Consider the following 23,465-nt stretch of genomic DNA (forward strand, 5'->3'; position numbering starts at 1 on the left):
ATGTTTTAAGGATTTTCATAATATATAAACATTTTCTCGTTTTTATTATAAATTACAAAAAAAAGAATAAAGATTTCTATTGTTTTTTGATTTTATAGTATTATACATAATTTTTATCTTTTTTAACCTCTTAATGGTAAAGGTGCAGATATGCACCAGGCTAGACTTTCTATTTAGGATTATTTTTTTTGGCTGATTTTTTTAAAATATCATATTGAGCATTAATCAATATAATTTGAAATAATTGAGCATTTTTATCCACTAAAAAAATCTTGATTATTAATGGGTTAAGTGCCATTTTTGAAACTTCTTACTTGTATTAATTACCAAAAAATTTGATTCGATCATGTTCTCTTTATTTCTTAGTTGAATTTGATGGTCATATACCTTCTTTACTATACTATATTTAACTTTTAAGTAAATTAAATTTATTTATTTTAGATTTAATTTCTATTGAAATTTCTTTTTTAGGAATATGAATGTAAAATTCAATCCTTTTATTAAGATTCAAGTCTTTTTTTTGAGAGATTAACAGCTGTATTTTAGTATTGACATCTTTTGTCTTTTTCAATCTTTAATAAAATTTTTCTTCTCAATATACTTGAAAAAGACAGAAATTTTAATAAATATTTCAAAATTTTGTATTTAAATTTAATCATTCAATTAAAATTGTAAACTAGCATATTTATTTATATTTAATTGGAAAGTAACGAAGAAGTGCAAACGTTAGCTACTCAGAATATTAGCACGTTAGCTATCGTTATAAAAAAAGTAGTTAACTCTAAATTAGGCATCTTACATATCTTGAGCTCGAGCAATCACGGGGTTCTAGGATGCACCCTTTTTAAAATAAATTTTTTTTTGTTCTTTAGCGTTATATATTAAATGTTATTATAAATATTTTTACAAAGAAATAACATATAAATATATAATGATAATTTTTTTTATTTAGTCAAAAGCAGAGATATGAATTAATATTTCTTGACTCGCAGCAAGGCAAGCCCATTGTTCTATATTAATATAGGGTACTATAAAAATCTCTTTATCCACTTTGATACCTTTATAACTCAAATGATTGAAAGTTTCTAGATTAATCAGGCAATTTGCAAATCTGCAAATTTTATTATCGTAGATTCTTTCCTAATCTTAAATCTTGATAGAGAAAATATTAAATATTTGGCAGATATTTATTGTAAATCACGGGGCGTTTATAACTTTCACTATTATCATCAATATTCTTCCTCATCCCATTTATTGCAAGATCCACATCAAGCTTCAGTTGAAAATTAAGTCGTTTAATTTGCTCCTCCCCATAACGAATATGAGCGTCAGCTGGCCAGTTATATTTTTATAAATATTCCATATCAGAAGATAAAAATGTATAATTTAATAAAGTATTAATTGGCAAATCTATTTTGCATATTGTCTATTAAGGCAATAAAAATTGATTTTTGTTGATACCAGAGTGCCTTCTGTTTACCTTCAATATTACTAATTCAAATTTGTTTATTTTCCTAACTTCTAGAGATATTTTCATCCTTTAAAAATACTAAATGCACACTTATTTAAGTTATAAAAGAGATTTAGATAGCATATCCTTATACGATTTTAGAATATATCGTTCTTTTTATTGATTTTCAGCTTTAGGTAAACAAATTGTTCTTATCTGAAGCCTTAAAGACAGATTCAATAGTTGAAATATAACATCAAATATCAGACGAGATCTGATAAGTATTCACCACTTTCTAATCTATCCGTTTAATTTTGCACTGTTGCTGAATTTTGAAATGGTTATTCCAAACTACCTTGACAGTACGAAAGCTGCTAGATGTCCCTCGTACACCAAGTACCCTTCCATATTTGATTTAACGCCTTTTTATTTTTGTTAGACTGGCTATATAAACTATTGTGTCAATAAATTGAAGTGATTAACACCTGTAACACCTTTTATCGCAATGGATACCTCTAAAACGGTGATTTAAACAATGCCAGGGCATGATCGTTGGATAAGGCGCGTTACAGACTCATCTAATAGGGTATGAATAATCCCCTTATATCTTTTCATTCCAGTTCAATCTGGCCTAGAAATAAAAAAAAAGGTTCATCAAAAGAGGACCCCAATACTGATTTTACATAATAACTAAGGCTGATAATTGACAATGTTTTATTGGATTGTAAATTGATATTACTATTTACAATTTTCATCCTCATTTCTTTGGAAATACTTTCACAAACATGCAGAACTTAGAATGCAAAATAGGTCTCATATCTAAACTGATTAATCATTTTTAATGCTATCTTTTTTTTTCCGCAGCTTGGTGTGCATCTGAATTGGCTTGTTTCCAAATTTTTTTTCGCAAACATTGAGTTTATGTAATCTGTCTTGTAAATAGCTTCAATTTATAATTGCGCCATTCATTTGATATATGCAGTCCTTGTTAGGAAGTAGTTACATCTAGTAAACAGCTAGTCAAAATGGATACAATGGCATTCCTATATTTCTATTGGATATTCTTTTTTAAGAACCAATTAAAATAGGGAAGGGTGAATTCTCGAAATAAAAACAATTACATTAATATACGACCATTTTGTTTAAAATATTTTATGTTTATTTATTAATAAAATATATTTAATATGTTAAATTACCATTATAAAAAAATCGAATTTTTTAGAAGGACCACTTCTGACGGGGGAATGCTAATATTTTTTAAATTGGAGGATGGGGGGGGTACATCGTGCTCCCTCCCCCTTACTACACCCCTGAATATATTAAATTAGATAATGCCAGTTTATACCTGTTATTACAAGAAAAAACATTCCTCAACAATTTCATAATCATTGGGGAGCTACAACATAATTTATTCCCTTCATTTTTGGTGCACGGCTAATAGCCCTTCATAAACCAAATCTATGCATTTGCTTTATTGCCATGAGGGGGGAGGGGTATATTCAGAACGATTATATCTAAAATAATCTGCAAACAAATAAAGTATTAATTATCAAATAATTTAGCACCTAACCAATTATAATTTGGGATTAAAGGAGGCTGCGAAACGACAAGCCATGTAGATAGGATCACTCTAGAGAACTTTTCATTAGATCATTTTTTTTATCAAACTTGACATAACAAATGCATTCAATTCTTAAACCGCATCAATTTAATGCAGAGTTTTTCTGAAAATTTCCAGAATTCTTTATTACATACAATTAAGCTATGGAAGGAACACCATCAATACTACGTTACAAAAAACTCATAATTTTATCAGGTCACCGTGTTCTATTTGGGTGACGCTACAATCTCAAGCCCTATAAACGAAATAAATAAAGCCCTCGAGATTATCAATCACCCGTAGTTTTCAAAGCTTAACTTTAAATAATAATAAATGTGAAATTTATTAAAAAAACAAAATATTCTTCTCCCATCCTAGACCTATTTACTCCTATGACCAAAGACGAAATTTTTGTTCTTGTATCATTAAATGGTAGAGCTCAATCATTATCCCAACGTTCAAGAAACAAACCTAAATAATCTAACCAAAACAAAATATCCTTAAACAATTGTCTTCAAAAACTTTTACCGCATCATACACATAATTAGTACATTCCTATTTCCAAAAATCATATAGAATTATGAAATTAAAATCAAATTCATATTGGAGGATTTTTAATTTAACTTTTTTTATATACAACACATGGTTAAAAATTATCCTTCTTACGAAATCTGAAGAATTTGGTCTACGCTCTTCTTTACCTTTATCAATTCTATCATCTACTAGAAACCCACAACTCATTTTTAATCAAGTCAAAATAACCGAGGATTTTTTACTATCTCGAGTCAGCAATTGTAACAGATGGAACAAATTATTCTACAAAAAGTTCATCACAAAAGAATTGGGATAGAGTTATCGTGACGCATTCCGTTGAGTATTTTCATTGGATATGGCTGAGACTGGTTATGAATGGCTAGAAGCTTATACAAGAAAAACATTATGATTCTTCTGACAGACGCCAAATTTAGATACGCTATGGCAAGCAGGCTAAGAACGGAAATATCTCAACCCTATAAATATTAAAGATACGGACACAAGTTAACCAAAAAGCATGATATCCTCTCCATCGTCTTTTTAATAGATATAAATATATAATGTATGAAATAATTTATTAAATTATTCAGAAAGCACTATATATCAGAGACCTTCATGGGCCGGGTATAGGCCTAATATCATATTTTCTATCGGATCTGGGCCGGGCCTGGGTTTTAAAAATTTTTTTGGCTTGGGCTGGGCTTGACCTGGCCTAAAATTATAAAATTTAAATTTAGATTATTTAAAACAGTTGCTAATTTAATATTGCCTTGTTTTCTTCTAATAATAATAAATTTCAGTATTGTAAACAAAATGATTACCTAAATATATTTAAATATTGTTAATTTTTATTAAATAAAAAAAATTAAATTTTTGTATATGGGCTTGGGCTGGGCTTAAGAAATTTTTGTGAAACTTATTATGGGCTTGGGCCGGGCTTGGAATTTTTTTTAACATTAAATACGGGCCGGGCTTGGTCAAAAAATTAAGGCCCATGAAGGTCTCTGCTATATATATAGCTAATATATCAACATAGCTCTAATCGCATGATTCTTCAATCATTAATAAAACTCGACCAGATGGATATATAATGATCCCTTGAGACAAAAGTAAACCAGTGTATTGGGAATTCATCTTTATCGACATTTTTGTTCCCTCACATGGCAATTACGGTCCACTTGGAATTGCTGAGAAAAAGAAAAGCTTAAAATACTCCCACATATTTATTAATAATTTTATTATATTAGTTGTATCAATCTTCTGTTCTTTTGGAAAAAAACTAAAAATCTCTTCAAACTTATCAGTCAAAGGAGCCCTAACTCCAAAATCTAGAGTATTTTATATGTAAATATATTAATTTCCAAGAATTTCTTTATTCAAAATATATTTTAATTTTCACAATCAAAATCTCATAATGATATCTCATAATAATATAATTTTTTGTTTCACAATATATTTCAAAAAATCAATTCAATATTCTTCATTTTATAAAATCCCCGATTGAATCAAATTTTTAACATCAAATTAAAATAAATTTCATCTCATAAAAGTTTTTCTTTTCATTTCCATAAAACATGAACATTAAAATTTATCTCGTATAATATATTTATCAAAAGTCAAAAGTAAAAAAGTAAACAAAAAAATACCAAGTGTTTGAATATCAATTCTCGATAAAATAACTAATAAATAAAATATATTCTTTTTGATTGACATTTTATAATATATATGTACAAATATATATCATAATAATACAAAACTACAACATTGACAAAATTTTAAATTAAACAAAAATAAGCAATGAAATACTCTGTTTTAAAATTTTGATTCTTCAAAAATTCATTGCCATTGCGATGTAATGATATAAACTTTTAATTACACTTTAATTTTTTAAAATTTACATTAATTTTTTAAATTCTTATCGGCTAATTTTTTTTATATTTAATATATTTGCCAATATTGATTAATATTAACAATTATATACCTTAAAATATTTGAAACAAATGAATATGTTTTAAATGTAACAAAATAAAATGGAGAGGTCAATATAATAAAGAAAATATATAAATCTCATTTTGACAAAAAGAATAATTTAAATTAAATTTTATAAATAAAAATTTTGCCAAAACAGTTATTATTTATATAAAATAATATAAAAATTTCAAATTAAAATATAAGTCCGCTTTTTAAATTTGACCAGACCGTTGACTTTCACTAATTTACTAACAGGTCTTTGATAGAGCTGCAAACCGACATCTGTTTTTTAAATTTAAAAAACGTTAATTTTGGCATTTTGACCACTAATATCTTATGACCTTTTGGAGCTATAACACTAAAATTTTGGATTCAATGTCAGTTAATTAGGACTGTGCCGATATTTAATATCGGATCGAATCGGCACTGGCATTTAGCGTTTTCAAAAATATCGGTTCAGGCCGATATTTTTATTGTTTTCGGTTATTTTATAATTGTTTATATAATCATATAATTTTTTTATTCATAAATAATTTCATAATAATAAATTAATGAAAGGAACGAATATACAATTTATTTGTTATAATGTTTAAAAAAATAGTTTAAATACACTATTTTTTGTTATATTATCTGCAAAAAGAAAAGAATTTTAAAACATCTAACTAGTCACATTCAATTAGTGTTGCTAAACTGCTCGATTTCGCCAATTTTAAAAAGGATTAACTCAAAATTTTAACCAAGAGTAAATTACCCATGCTAATTTATTTTCCCCATAGATATCAGAAATGTTTTTCTATTGGCGAAATTTCGAGGCATAGTCAATAATATTTTCGTTAAATTTTGATTTGACCCTTTTTAGAATCGATAAATGGAGTTGTTTAAGAATACTACATTTACCCATTAACATTGCAAATATTTTAAATGAGAATATTTATTTACTTATGAAAAATAAAAAAATAAAAAACATTTAATCATTTGTGAAAGTTAGTTTTTAAAGTATAAAATATTGATATATTGACATTGATACAAAAATAGATGCTAAATATATATCAATATAAATATCAGATCTGATTGGTGAAAAATTTGTGGATCGGCACAACCTTACTGCTAATAAATATCTCCAATATGCAAAATTTTATTAAAATAAAAGTTATCAATTTCACATAGAATAATCACCCAATAGGAGAATTTTCTGCCATCCCAACTTGGCCTCGTCTATGTCCATGTCCTTAAAATATAATTATTTATTCCTATTATATTTTGTTCATGTAAAATGTATATTCGCACGATAAATTGGATAGGAGTTTTTTTTATAGTTATTTTAAACCATTTATATTACTTTTTGTATAATTAAACGTGAATTGCCATTATTATTTACTGTCTTTTAAAATTTTTATGCCACTCTCAATAACCTATAAAAAATAATACATTACGTGAATAAGAAAATTATTTCTACAACTATAATGATATAAATTAGATCGATAGATTTAGTAAATTTATAAAAACAAATTATTACATATAAATTGTAATTATATAATTTATAAATATATAAAATCTAGAGATTTAATAGAGACCTGGGCATAACGAAGCGAATTTTATAAAGACCTACGTGTGAATATTAACGAAAAATATGATTAATATCTTAAGAGATAGCTGACTAACCGATCTGTAATCAGACGCATACGCAGGAATTCGCTGTAGGGACGGGAATAATTTTAAAAAAATTATTCAAGGAGTTATTTAAGAATATCTTAAGTTTCATAATTTTATTAAAACTAGTGACTAAAAATATTGGCAATTTACACAAATTCAAATATAAATTAATTATAAAATAAATGTACATAATCGGCTTATGCATTATAAAATAAATGTCTCGAAAAATAACTTTGTAAAAAATATAATCCATTTAAAATTTGATATATAAATTTAAATTATATTTTTTAAAAAAATGTTGGAAATATAGATTTATGCATAAAAATATCTTTAAGAATTATTGCATTTATAGAAATTACAAAGTATTCGTGAAAAAAAATTTGGTGTATTAAAGAATGGAAAAAATTATGATTGGTTTTGATACTAGCGCGAAAAATTTTAAGATCATTTTAAGGAAAAACTAGGGAGGCCATCAGGTTTAAAAGGTGATGAGCATTAATACAAATGTAGGAAATATATAAATTTTATAAAATGGACTGTTGCTGATAGGCCATGACAATTTTAATGTTGTGACACCTCCAAACATGATAAAACCTAAAATGTTAAAGGATATTAACAGGTTAAAAAATGTCTAAAAGCCATCTGGGATGCAGTTAATCTTATTTTTATCTATAATTTATTAAGACATTTTATGGATAGCTCTTGTAGGGATGCAGAAACCTTAAGTTTAGACAACCAAATTATTTAAAACTGAGGTTTTAAAATTTATTCATCAACTAAAGACAAATGGTACTTTAAAAGATTTGCTGAATTGATTGAACCAGACGAGATAATATGGAACCGAAGTTGCTGACCATAAAAATTCATTAACATTCATTGGTTTCAGGTATAAATATATAAGAATATTAAATATTATCATTTAATTAGCTTAGCTTTACCTTGGTTTTGATACTACCGCTTTATATCTAAGGAAAAGTTTGAAAAATTGTAAAGATCAGTTAAATAAGGAGAAACGATGGACGCCATCGGGTTCAAAAGGTGGCAAACATGAATAGAGATGTAGGAAATATATAAATCTTATACAACGGACTGTTGCTGATAGACCTACATCTAGCAATTTAAATGATGTAACACCCCCAAACATGATAAAACCTAAAATGCCAAATGATATTAACAGGTTAATAAATGTCCAAAAGCCATATGGGATGCAATAAATCTTATTTTTATCTATAATTTTTTAGACATTTTATGGATAGCCCTTGTAGAGGATGCAGAAACCTTAAGTTTAGACAACCAAATTAATTAAACCTAGGTTTTAAAATTTATACATCAACGAATGACAAATAGTACTTTACCAACACCTACAAATAATTTTTCATTAGATATATTTAATAGCATTATATAAATTATTTATTTATTATAAATTTATATATATATCAATGATGTTTTTCTATTTTAAAAGTGTTATTTTAGTTATTATATTTTTTAAGATTGTTTCCCAAAAATACTTTAAAAGCTTCTTCTAAAACGTACATATGTTTTATTCACCAAAATAAAATATATTTTTACAATTTCGATCTTTTTTTAAAATACATATAATAATAATCAAATAATAATGATCAAAATAATATCAATAATACAACATAAAAACATATACCTAGAACACCTCCCTTATTTTTCAGAGGTATTCTCAAGCATATTAAACACATTTATATATATATACTTTTAATAATAATCAAATAATAATGATCAAAATAATATCAATAATACAACAGAAAAACATTACCTAGAACACCTCCCTTATTTTTCAGAAGTATTCTCAAGCATATTAAACAAATTTATATATATACATATCATATACTTTTAAAAAAAACTATTTCAACTATTGTACTACACATTTACTATTATATTATACATTTGGAAAAATATTAATATAAAAAATTCTCTCTATTCATTCACCTCATTTGCCATCTCTGCGAATTCTTCTTGAACTTCTTCGGTAACCACTATAGCTTTGAAATAATTGATGGCCTTCTCACCTTCTGTTCATGTATCTTTTCATAGGAACTTTTCGAATGTTAAAATTTTTCCTTTTATTCTTGTGCGACGACATAATCTTAATCATCATTAATTATGGAGTAACTTGATAAGATCTAAACAGGTTCATCTTTGCAATGTTGATGGACAATTGACTGCTTTGTGTCCATTTATCCTACAAGCATAACACGTCAAATGGAACAGTGGAGATGGTATAAACCTTTGAAATCTAGGCATTGATTGTACATGCATGGGTACTGTCAAAGAATTTTTTCCTTTTACCTCAGATCTCTCAGAAACCTAATTAGAAAGCTCCATCCAAGCTTTAGCTATACAGTGAAACGAGTGTTAAAAATCAACTAACAATAAAAGGGGGTAAATATAATAAGATTTTAATTTAATACATATTGAAATTAATTATGGACAAGCAATTAATTAACAAGATTAATCGTTTTTATAAAAAAAAATATGTTGTAAATATATAATTTGTGATAAAAAATGGAAATTTTTTTTGATCTTTTTTGAGAATGTTCAAGTAAGATTTTTGATTAAATTTTATCTAAAATTCTAAATCATTTTTTAAGTTTTTTTGATATTTGAAAATATTTTAGAATTTCTTTATTGTAATCTATTTTGCATTGGGATTTAGCTGAGAATATGGTGGTAGGTATTCAATCCTATCTTTTTATGCATCGATAAGATAGCTTCTATGGATAGAAGCATTATCCATTACAATAATTGCATCGAAAGAAAGAAATAAGATTTTTATTATTGGACGGACTGGTGCCCAGGCGTAGATTTGTACAAAGTGCAAGTTTATTCCAGTTTCATCTAAGAAATATAATTTTTCTATTGGGGTATTTAAGATCTTTACACAATAGATTTGACGAATATTGATTGCCCCAGGAGTATTTCTTCTATCAGGCTCCTTGCCAGCTCTTTTATTAGACCAACCTATATTTTTGATATATTTGCTAATTTTTGTTTTTGGACTACCAGTAGGTAAATTTTTTATTATCTCCTGGATAGTAAGAGTATTATTTTCCATCAATAAACTTAAGATGCGTCTTTCAATTACGGAAGTATTTTTACTTCCTCTTTTTTGAATTCTTTTAAAGGATCTCCATTTATATCTGGGAATGTGTCCCGTCTAAATTTATGGACCGATGCTGTAAACATTTCGGCGTATTTTGCAATGTCTTTAATTTTCATCTGTTGTCTTTTAGGCATTGATAACATTTTAGTAATTATATCTATTTTTTCTTTATTCCAATATTTGTGTATTCTTTTTGGTCTTTGAAATCTCAACGAAGATTGGGAGTTTTCATTTAAATTGGAATAATAAAGATTCTATATTAAACTTTTTTTTTTATTATTTAAGAAAAATTAAAAAAATTAAAATTTAATAAATTAATAAATATTTTTTTTACTATAACACATTTTTTTATTTTTAATTAAATTTCCAAAACATATCTTTTCAACGATTTATCTTGTTAATTAATTACTTGTCCATATTTAATTTCAATATGTATTAAATTAAAATCTTTGTATGTTTACCCCCTTTTATTGTTAGTTGATTTTTAACACTCGTTTCACTGTATATATGTTTTATTTATTTGAAATACACAATTTGTTAATTTTAGGTAATACGTCTTTTTAATCAAATACTATTTAATTTAATTTATAATTCACATAAACCAAACAAACCTATATTTTATATTATTTTCAAAAATAGTTAATAATTTCAATAAACATTATGTTTAATATTTACATTTTATTTTATCAATGACTCTCACATACCCCCTTCTTATTTACTATCCACTAACCCTTATCATTTCTTTTATTTTATTAATACCTTATTTATATCCCTTTTTATTCCCATTTCATCATAAAAATTTTATTCATTCCCTTCGAACACCATTAATTGTTTTATATAAATTTTGCTCATATGTCTTTATTCCACCATCTTATCATAAATTAAAATAAATTTTACAATTTATTCCATTCGAACAAAATTTATATTACTCCCTTTATCAATCTGATTTTCTCCTTTTCAACTTTTTAATTACCAACTTAATTTTTTTTATCTAATATCTTATCACAATTAGCTGTTTTTTTTAAAATATATTTTCAACCATATATAAATTTTTTTCCAAAAGTTTAAAACCAACTGCACATGTGCATCTATTTTTATAAATTAATATGTTCTTTAATTAAATACAATTTTATCACTAGCAACATTCAACATGAACTATCAATACCATTTGATCAAATTTTACGATATACATTCTCTTCACAATTGAACCAAGTGATCCAGAATCATTTTACACCTTCAAAAAAATTTCTATTATACAATTTAAACTATTCAATTTTACTTATATACCAATTTTTATTTAGCTCGATCTCTTAATTGATCACAGTGTCTTACTTCTACACTTTTATTTTCCATTATTACCGAACACTATTTTTTCCCCAAATTTTCTACCACTTTGCCCTTTATTTTTATTTTAACCCACACTAATTGATCCACCATGTATTTTACTTGATCCTTATTCTCCTGAATCTCAAAATTTTCTGTAGGTCTCAACATATCTAGAAACATATTTGTTTTTCTGCAGGTGATTTGCCATCTTTGCCTCTAGCATTATTATAATACAACTGCAATATCCACATCTCCCCTCTTTAGTTTTTATTAAACAATTTTTACTATAGCCACCATCCTCAGCCTGTCCATTTGAACTAGGATGCAACTATATCCTTTATATTTAATTTCACCAATTTTTTTAAATCCAGTACTAATAAATGCTGGACCCACATCCGATACCATAATTTTCGGTATTCCAAATCTTAAAAATATTTTTTTACAATATTTCATCACAATTCCCGTGTTAATCCATGTACTTCGGCAAATTATATCCACTTTGAAAAAAATCAACCATCAAAATAAACTTTTTACCTTCTTATTCAAAAAATCGAATTCTTACCCAAGGTCCTTTGGTTTTCGGCCAAATACTATTTTTATCTTTACGGGGCATGTTGGCACAGACATTACAAATTTCGTAATTTTTTCCTAATTTATCAATTTCTTCATTCTTACCCGCCTACCATATATATTCCCTTCTCCATTGTTTCATTCTAGTAGTTCCTTGATGTCCATATATACATAACTTTTTCTCTTAAATTCCAAGGAATAACCGCTCTATTACCTCTTATTATACATTTATCCACTATCGTTAATTCTGTTTCCACATTTTTAAATTTATTTCCTTGATAATTCCACGGTTTGTTTCCTGTAATCCATAATTTTACCAAATTAATTTTTTATCTTTCAGAGTATATTTTTGAATATCTTCCCATTTAGTAGAACTACCTTTTAAAACTCTAGTTAGTGTTCTTATAAGAGCTTTTTCCCCAATTTTTCTTCATATATCTTCATATCCTGTTTTTCATCAATAGCTCCTAATCTCGACAAAATATCCTGTAAATGATTTTTTTTTCCTTGTCTATATTTCAATTCCAAATCAAAACTTCCCACCAACAACCGAGGATCAATTCTTTATTATCCTTTTTAAACAAATGTATCAAAGGTTTATGATCTGTATATACCACAAATTTTCTACCATTCAAATATTCTCTGCATTTCATCAATCCAAAAATGACTGCTAAAGCTTCTTGTTCAATCACCGAATACCTTCTTTCAACATCTCTGAATATACTCGAAAAAAAATCACTGATCTCTCATCCTTCTATTTTATGCAACACCGCCCTTTGCTTTATTGGATGCATCAACAGCCAAAACTTCTAAATCACTATTAAAACATACTAAAATAGGTTCCTTGCTAATTTGTAATTTTAACAATTCAAGCGTCACTTCTTGTTCATCTTTCCATTCAAAAGGCACATTTTTTCGTAATAATTCATAAAAAGGAACTAATATCCTTGCAAAATCCTCTATAAATCGATGATAATAATTTACCATTCCCATAAACTATTGTATCTCAGTTTTATTCGTCAGTTTTCGCATGTTTGCAATACTTACCAAATTATTATCCAACGGTTTCACGTCTATTCCATTTATTTTATGCCCAAATATACAATTTCTGTAACCACCATAACACTTTTTTCATTATTCGCTCTTAATCCTTTAACTTGAATTCTCTTAAAAACTTCTTTCAACCTTTGATTAAGTTGCTCTATCGATATTCCCATGATTAAAACATCATCCATTTAATAAAATACACCTTCTAATCCCGGAAATACCGCAGCCATTGTTCTTTGAGAAATTGGTGCTGAAACACTCAATCCAAATTGCAATCTACAAAATGTAAATAATCCTTTAAACGTTGTTATTGAGAAGAGTAACAATTTTTTCGTAGATTCCTTCATAGGTGACTGTAAATACGCACATGAAAAAATCTATTTTTGGAAAAACTTTGCTCCTTTTAAATTCACTAAAATTCTTCAATTCTAGGTAATGGGTACTTTACCTCTACAACCCACGGATTTAGAGTTATTCTAAAATCCGCACAAATCCTTAACTTGTCCACCTTCCTTACCGGAACTAATGGTGTTGCCTATTCACTTTATCCAATAGGGCAAATGATTCCATCACGTAACCAATTATCTAATTCTTTTTCCATTTCTGCTCTTCATTCAAAAGGCACATTACGTACTGGACAATATTGAGGTATATATATATCCTTCTTTTAAATGTATAGCTTCATAATTCACCAAATAACCCAATTTTTCATCAAATTTCTTTATATTTATTCTTTAAATCAACCATGACCTTCCTTATTACCACCAAATTCTTCTTCTACCACACTCTCATGCTTTAATTTTTTCCTCACCATTTTCATCGGGAAATTGATACAGATAATTTTTCCCTTTCCAAATTGAATCCTTATAAATCTCATCACATCTTATATAACTATTTACCAGCTCCGATTTTCCTAAAATTATACTATTGTCTACTTCCAACGTAAAATCTTCATCACCAATTTCTGAAATATTTTTAACTTCCAGATTAACCTAAATATTATCAACTTCCAAATCAAGAATTTTCTCAATTCCTTGACTATGTAACATACTTAGGTCATCTTTATTATCCAATAGATCAGGTCTCCTGACCCATTTTATCATTCATAATTTTTACATTTTTCTGAATTTCCTCAGAATTATTTACCAAATTTTTAATTTCACCACTCTTTGGCATTTTATTTTTCACAATTTCTTTTTCCTTATTATCAAAAATTTCTTGATTATTATTTACCATATTTTCAATTTTAATATTCTCTAAATTATTTTCCATTAATCTATTTTCCAAGTTCTTAATATATACCTCTTTTATAGATGTTTTTGGTATTTCACTATTTTTATTATCTTTTCTCTCAGAATATATTCAAAAAATTATTTTCCAGTCCAAAGTTTGATATCCAATTCCATCCCAGAATGTATCAACTTTTCCTTCCAAAATCCAAATGTCCAAACATATTATTTCTTTATTTACTAATACCGGTAAATTTACATTCCCCAATATTATAATTTCAGATCCATTCAATTGTTTTACCCTCATTTTATCTTTGGTTCATTTGGCCAATTTGTAAAATCATACCCCATAACAGATATTGTTGCCCCTGTATCCAATAACATTGAAATGTCTTTATTTCCTACATTCACTTTTAACCTTGGACATTGATCATAATTTTTATCATCTTCCAACGTTAAAATCGGTAAATTACATATTTGTATATTGCCTTGGATTACATTTTCCAATATATTTTTATAAACCCCATAATTCTTATTTTCATTTCCTCCATTTTTTATTCATTATTAACATTAATTGTATTTTGAAATATAATTTATTTTATTCATTTGATCTACTGGATTCTTTGATGTAATGCCTCCTAATGTTTTTATTTCTCTATCTTACAGTCATCTTACTGTACAATCTTTCGCATAATGTCCAATATTGCGGCATTAAAAAAAGTTATATCTTCCACATTGTTTCATGCCGGAACGTAAAAATCTTCTGCATCATATCCTTTATTCCCACATCTTTTACATATCTTCGGTAACACTATTTGATTTATTCTTTCATTACATTCCCTGCTTATATGATTATACTTTCCACAATTATAACATGCTGCATTTTGCCCCTTCCTATTTGACTGATTCCTTCTATATTCAACTATATCCATTTCCCCTTTTATCATTTTCATAATTTTGTCCTATTCCTTTCTTTTATTTTCATTTCTGTCATTTCTACTTTCAATATTTCTTTTTCCCTTTTTTTCTAACTCAATTTCTTCCATTCCTTTTTCTTTCTAACCATTTCTCCTTTCAGTTTCCCATTCTTCTCATTTAATTATTTCAATTTCAATCTCTTTTTTATTTTTTTTGTTTCATTCTCCTTTTCTTATTTTCTATATCCATTTCATCCTTTTCTTTTTCAGAATCTCTAATGATATCTGGTTTATTAATATTAATCCCAAATTTTCTTTTTTCAAAATCGCTAAAGATATCTGTTTTTAATATTTCTTTTTTCTTTTCATCATACATATAAATAATTTTTCCATTTTTTATAAAAATTTCTCAATTTTTTCTGTTTTAATATTCTTATTCTATTTGTTTCTTTTTTTCCATTCCTTTTCTTATACCATAAATAAATTATAACCCATAATATTAAGATTATAGCTATTCCAAAATAAATACTTAATTGAGAAACATTTTTAATTTCAAAATAATTTGTATGTTTAATTATTTTTTCTATTCAAAATTTTATTTTTACTTAAGAATTTTTATACTCCAAATTAAACTATATAATAAACTAATTAATAATTTTATTAAAAATATTTTCACAATTTTAAATGATAAAAAGTAAGCTAATGCAATTATTACCAATATCACTATTACACAATACATTAAATTTCAACAGAACAAAATTTTACCTTTTATTTCGAATTTCCTTTTTTTATTTTCTAATGGTCTATGATCGTATATTTTTATATTTACACTGCGTCAAATTTTTTACCATCTTCTCCGTGGTTGAAAAAAAAACGGCACCACTTTTAAGATTGTTTCACAAAAATAATTGATTGTTGTCAAAAATACTTATATGATAGTTCTCAAAAATAAAAGCTTCTTCTAAAACTTACGTATATTTTATTTACCAAATATTAATAATAATATTTTTTACAATTTCGATATTTTTTTTATAATACATATAATAATAATCAAATAATAATGATCAAAATAATATCAATAATACAACACAAATACATATGCCTAGAATAATATTTACATATGATATTTATGTATTTTATATTTACAAGTGATATAATTATTTTTATATTGATATTTTGTATTATATAACAAGATTTATTTTTACAATTAATAATTTTTTTATAATACTAAGTATTTAAATTCACGATTTACCTTATTTCAATTAAAAATTTAATACAAGTTAAGGGATACTTCAATTAAATTTTTCTTAACATTCAAATAATTTATTTTTATCATTTTATATAATTGTGTATAATGAATAAATTAAATAATTTTCTGTTGATGTCTGTTAAGACTAACAGGTTAATTGAAAATCTATGTTTAAAGTCATAAAATTGTGAACCACTATTGGGAGGGCTCTTAATATAGATATGTTTACCAACTATTGCCACAAATTCCTTTACTTTAAAAAATCTCAAAAAAGTTCAAAAATAACGATTATGACGATTGTCACTTTCCCATAGTACACTTTCACTGAAATATTAATTTAACATGTTTACAAAACATATTTTTACCCATTTACTTTAAAAAAAACTCAAAAAAGTTTAAAAATAACTATTATGACAATTGTCACTTTTCTATAGTACACTCACTGAAATATTAATTTAACATATTTACAAAACATATTTTTATCTATTTGCTTTAAAAAAAGTTCAAAAATAACGATTATGACATTTGTCACTCTTACCTAAAAAATTTATTAAAAAAATTATATAACACAAAAATTAAAAAAATTAGCGATCAAAAGATATATCAATATAAATTTTAAGAAAAATATATATTAAAAAAAATATATATTAAAAAAAAATATATTTAAAAAAATTTATTAAAAAAAATCATATAACACAAAAAATAAAAAATATAAAAAAAAATATATATTTTTAAAAATTTATTAAAAAAACATATAACACAAAAAATATAAAAAATTAGCGATCAAAAGATATATCAAGAAAAAAAATATAAATTTTAAAAAAGATATCAATCAAAAAAAAATTTTTTAAATAATTTATTAAAGAAATCATATAACACAAAAAATAAAAAAAATTAGCGATAAATATATATTAAAAAAAAATCAATCAAAAAATATATTGTAACAAATTAAAATATATTTAAAAAAAAATATCAATCAAAAAATATATTGTAACAAATTAAAATATATTTAAAATTAAAATATAATATTAATCTTAAAAAATTATTAATAATATAATATTACAAAAATTACACATTGCCTGATTTAACCCGGCAAAAACCCGGCAATGTATACTTTGCCGAAATAACAAAATTACCCTGCCTACCACTACCTCACATTGCCGAATATTTCACATTGCCGCTAACCTATATACATATACTATAAAAAAAATAGATGGTGTCGGGTGTACTGAAAAATTTAAAAACGTTAATAAATATGTATAAGGAGAACAATTAGATTAAAGCTATAATCTGTCGATATCAATTTAATGTCTGATCAGCATCCAAAAATGATATCGGCACAGGTTGGTTCTGTAATTCCTTTTCTTTCTTATATATATTCTTAATTTCTATTTACAGATATCCTTCGCATTCTTTTCTTTTAACTCTTTATTTCCTTTTTCTGTTCTATAATCTCACCATTCCACCAAATATAGGTACAGGAGAGAGCGGCAAATCGACATTCATAAAGCAAATGCGGATAATTCACGGGAGCGGATATTCCGAAGAAGACAAGCGCGGATTTGTAAGGCTTGTTTACCAGAACATATTTTCGGCCGCGAATTCCCTAGTGAGAGCTATGGAAACTCTGCGAATTCCGTATACTAACCAGGCTAATCTTGTAAAATGATTTATTTAATTACCTTATAGTCAAAATGATTTGTTTAAGAAATATTATTTAAAATTCCCAGGTATACTTCAAAATTCCAATTCTTCTTTCAAAAACTCCTAATTTTCATATTATCCTTAGAAATATTTTTAACGTTTCTATTATTTCTAGAATCATTTACCTTCCCCTTTTTCTCAAAATTCACATTTTTTGAAATATTTTAAAGCAATATTCTCAATTTTCTATGAAAAATTTATTATTTTTCTCATTACTTTGAGATCAAAGTTCTAATTTTACTAAAGTTGAAAATTCCTGAAATTATCTAAATTTCTTCATTCATTTAAGGATTCATAGAAATTTAAATTATTTTTTATAATTTCATTAAAAATTTCCCTATATTTTTAAAAATCAGGAAAAGGCGGCATTAATAAAAGAAGTGGACTACGAAGCCGTTATCACCTTTGATCCCATTTTCGTGGAAGCAATCAAATCCTTGTGGAATGACCCCGGAATCCAAGAATGTTATGATAGGAGAAGAGAATATCAGCTAACTGACAGTGCAAAATAGTATGGGAAATGCCGAAATCTATTTTCCCGGAGAGATTACCGGGAAATTTTGATTTTCGAATTATTTTCTAAGAAAAATAAAGAATATTCTTTTCAGTTTGTTGAGAATTATAGATATACTTCTCTCAATCTTTCCCTGAAAAATTGGAATTTCATATATTGTTTCCGATTTAAATATCTCCTTATGACTGCTTAAAAAATATGGGGAAATATCTTATTTAGAAGATTGACTGTTGTCAAAATATCAATCTCCCCTATAAAATAAAATATTCACATTTTTAAAAATATTTTTGGGAAACATGAATTTTGAAAAATAATAAATAATACAATGAAAAAATTTTAAACTTTACACAAACTTAATATCTATTCATCAAAGCTATTTAACCGACGTTGACAGGATAAGCCAGCTTGACTACCTACCAACTCAGCAGGACATCCTCAGGGTAAGAGTTCCCACCACCGGTATCATTGAATATCCTTTCGATCTCGACTCTATCATATTCAGGTCAGAAATCTTATGTGTATAGTTCCTACTTACCATCAAATCAGTAACGATGTTAAATTATAATAGACAATTTTCATTCATAGTGTAATAATACTTAAAAGAATAGCTACATAAAATTTACTATAAAATGATGTTATTGAAACAGTTGTTTACCTCTAGGAAAGGTGTCTCTTGACTTAGTATCACATAAACTGCTCCACTAACCAAATAAATATAACCAAAAATTTGGTGCTACATTAATTTGCTTTTGTGTTTTTACATACTTTAACAAAAGAAGGTATTATTATGTTTAATATTTTATTTTAGACTTAGGCTTCTTATAACCCTATTCTGAATAGTGTTATTAATTGGCTAGAGTCGCTCGAACAGAGCTGACCCAAATTTTGAATCGGTTTTTCGACTCCGATTCAAAGTTTGGGTCGTTTTTTTCGACCTTGACCCGAATTCAAGTCGGAAAAACGACCTCGACCTAAAATATGGGTTTGAGTCGGAGTCGAAAAAACGACCCGAACTTTGGTTCGGTGTCAGTCGCGGCCTTTTAACAACAGTAATTCTGAAATTTAATTATTAAAAAAGTATATTTTATATATCATCCATAATTCAAGAATCATTACAAAATAATAAGTTTTGTAGTATATTTGATATTATAAAATAGTAGATGGAGTCATTTATTTATTATTCTTATCAAATCAATATCGTGTTAAGTTTCACGCTTTAAAAAGAAAGCAGGAAATGTTAAACAGTCTATGATTAGTTAATCTATGAAGTCTCTATTCCATTAACTTTAAATCGCATACTCCTCGTTCATCATTAAAAAGGAGTAGGAATGAGATTATTTAAAAGGTGTAATAAACAATTTTTCAATGTAAATAAATGATAAAACAATGTAATTTTTTTTAAAATACAAAAGTTTGATAATATTTTGTGAATGAATGCTAAATTTCTCTCCTTGATCAAATAGCTTTAAAATGTAAAATTGTATGGAATAGGCAAGACACGAGTAATATTTAGTGTGCGTGTATATTTAAAAAAAGAATCTATTTAAGATGAGGTTTAAAAAAATATATTTCACAAAAATGTCAATAAGTGCTTATAAGAAGACTTAAGTAAAATGACCTAAATTCATTTTGAGGGAGTAATAGTTTCCTTTATTTCGAAATAGGATGGTAGACGTGGGTGGTCAGCGGAGTGAAAGGCGAAAATGGATACATTGTTTTGAAAATGTCACGTCAATCATGTTCCTCGTAGCGCTCAGTGAATACGACCAGGTGCTCGTGGAGAGTGATAACGAAGTTTGTGATTTTTATATATAATTATATATCCTTTTATTATATATAAATCATTTACAGACCAATATAATATTTATAACAAACATCAATCAATAAAAATAAAGAATATATATGAAATACATTATTATAGAAATTAGATAATAAGAAATAGCTAATATGACAACAATAATATTAATATACAATACTTAATCCAAATTTAAATGGATTTAAAATTAAAAAATCGATTATTGAATATTAAAAAAATGGGAGGTATAATTCTAATCATCTTGGGATATTGAGTTAATAACACAAATTATATTGCCCTAAGGATAGATATTCGAAATTTTTCTGTTTTGACGACCAACATCTTTGAATAAGTTCTTCGCCAAATCGCCATATGTTTCGAGTGTATAATAGCTGATTATTGGTATGAAAATTTGACCGATGAGCCTAGAATATTTGACAATTTTTAAATTCTGGGCCCTGTTTGTTAATTGCATCCTTGTTAAAATTGGATGTTCGTGCCTATGCACGAGAAATCCTATATTAAAAGGTTTCCTTGTATCAATGGAATGCCTATAATTCTATCAAGGGGTCTACTGTCAGGAGATATATTGAATGCTTGCATTCTTTCTTTTCTATATTATTTTCTTACCATTTTGTTCCTCAATTTTGATTTTCCCTTTTATTTTGTTTCTTATTTTTAAGACTGCAATTATAACACAATATAATGAAAATGCAATTAATACACATTATTCATATTTTTTTGACCATGCTTTATTTTATTAATCTTGAGGTAATAATAAATTATTGCAATCTTGTAATATTGATTATTAATGTTTACCAAGAAGGATTGAACTGATAATCTAGCTCCCCGAGGTATTCCCGATAATTGGGGGAGGGGGGATCTTTAACAAGAATGTCCTAATCCATGAATAATTTGGATCCTCAATGATTTTTAATTCAATTATTTGTTATTGCAGAATCATATTGAATATTATTATTATCTAAAGTTGGTAAAATTAATTAATGGGTATGTGTAATGTGAATGGTGGTATACTACTAAGAGGGAGAGCCTGTAGTCTTGGATCCTGGATCTAGACAATATTGGACCATGGAGACTACATTTATTTCTTTATTTTTACAGTAAAGCTCAAAAGTCATTCCTAATGCCATAATAGTTACATTAATATTTTTTGATGGGAATAACCATGGTTTGAAAAGTCTATGTTGTCAGCATGTAATATCTAGATTGTTTTAAAAGAAAATTTATTAATTAATATTGTTGATTACTTTTAAAAGATTTGTTTTACAAAACTTATTTTTTTTCAAATACTCATCTATATCAATATCCCCTTCACAAATCAAAACTTTATTTAATCGGGTACGTGTTTGTTTCTATCTTCTTATATCCCGTGAACGTTTAAGTAATGGTTTTTGCCCCTAATATCCCCTTCACAAATCAAAACTTTATTTAATCGGGTACGTGTTTGTTTCTATCTTCTTATATCCCGTGAACGTTTAAGTAATGGTTTTTGCCCCTTGCGAGCACAGGCAACCTGCCCAAAAATTGTGGGTGGGCTTCTTTCTTAATTTAACGCCCAATTAATTCAAAATTCTTATTATAGAAGTTATAATGATAATGAATATTCTAATTGATATTCGTAGTATTCGATTCATAAAACTAGAGCACTAATTAAACCTCCATAATGGGAAAACCCTATAATAAATAAATGAATTCATAGATAATATTAAGATTGAAAGATACAAATATCAAATTGTGATCGATATTAGTCTTTTTAAAAAAAATCTAAGAATAAATTTAACTTTACATTTCAAACACTTGCAGAATAGAATGGAGGAAAGCAAAGCTCTATTCAGGACCATCATAACATACCCTTGGTTTCAAAACAGCTCGGTTATTTTGTTTCTCAACAAAAAAGACCTGTTGGAAGAGAAGATCGTACATTCTCATCTGGCAGACTATTTTCCCGATTTCGATGGTAATGAACCCATCTGCATTAACTTTTATATTTCTTGTTTCTTTCCTTCATTTTTGCATTTTACTATTCTTTTTTTAACATTCTTCTTTGTATTATTTAATTTACATTTTTTATTTTAAAATAAGTTTACAATTTTTTTCGTCTATATGTTCATTTTATTCTTTTATTTATTTTTCCATTAAGAAAAAAGGAAAATATTTTTTTTTGTTTTCAATTTTTAGGACCCAAAAGGGACGCCCAGGCGGCCCGGGAGTTTATTCTCAAAATGTTTGTGGATTTGAATCCAGATACGGATAAAATTATATATTCTCACTTCACTTGTGCCACTGGTAATATTTTCTGTAATCCATTTATTTCCCTTTTTCTTTTAATCATAAAATGCTATCAAATAATTCTGCTTTATAATTATACTAAACAATTTATTCTTTCTAACCATTAAATTCCCTTTTAACATTTTATTATTCCAATAATTAAAAATTCTTTATAATTTAAATTCAAACAATTTACTTTCCTTCCAATGCAGGGTTGGGCAGTATCGCGGATATTTGTATCTAAGATACAAGATACTTTTGTATTTTGTATCTTTTTTAAAATTTTGGAAAGTATCTTGTATCCAGTATCTAAGATACATATTATTTAAAAGTATTTGTATCTTAACCAATTTTGTATTCAAAAATATACAGATACTTAAAAAAAAATTTATTGATTAATTTAAATAGTATTAAAATTTAAAATGATATTGTTTTAAGATTTAAATGAAAAATTTAATCAAAATTTAGATATTTTAAGATAATT

General features: G+C 26.3%; 1 protein-coding gene across 2 annotated transcripts in view; it reads left to right on the plus strand.

The window, feature by feature from the left end:
* LOC135922173 (guanine nucleotide-binding protein subunit alpha-11) overlaps positions 1-23,465 on the plus strand; it is a 115,087-nt gene that overhangs the window by 81,558 nt on the left and 10,064 nt on the right. For both annotated transcript variants that reach the window (XM_065456600.1, XM_065456601.1), the window contains exons 3-8: positions 18,155-18,339; positions 18,740-18,894; positions 19,271-19,399; positions 20,562-20,691; positions 22,517-22,670; positions 22,892-22,999. In XM_065456600.1, coding sequence (XP_065312672.1) covers positions 18,155-18,339; positions 18,740-18,894; positions 19,271-19,399; positions 20,562-20,691; positions 22,517-22,670; positions 22,892-22,999 — 861 coding nt within the window. The remainder of the gene's footprint in view (positions 1-18,154; positions 18,340-18,739; positions 18,895-19,270; positions 19,400-20,561; positions 20,692-22,516; positions 22,671-22,891; positions 23,000-23,465) is intronic.

Source organism: Gordionus sp. m RMFG-2023, chromosome 1, assembly GCF_954871325.1.
Source record: "Gordionus sp. m RMFG-2023 chromosome 1, tfGorSpeb1-WG-v2, whole genome shotgun sequence".
Taxonomy (NCBI): domain Eukaryota; kingdom Metazoa; phylum Nematomorpha; class Gordioida; order Chordodea; family Parachordodidae; genus Gordionus; species Gordionus sp. m RMFG-2023.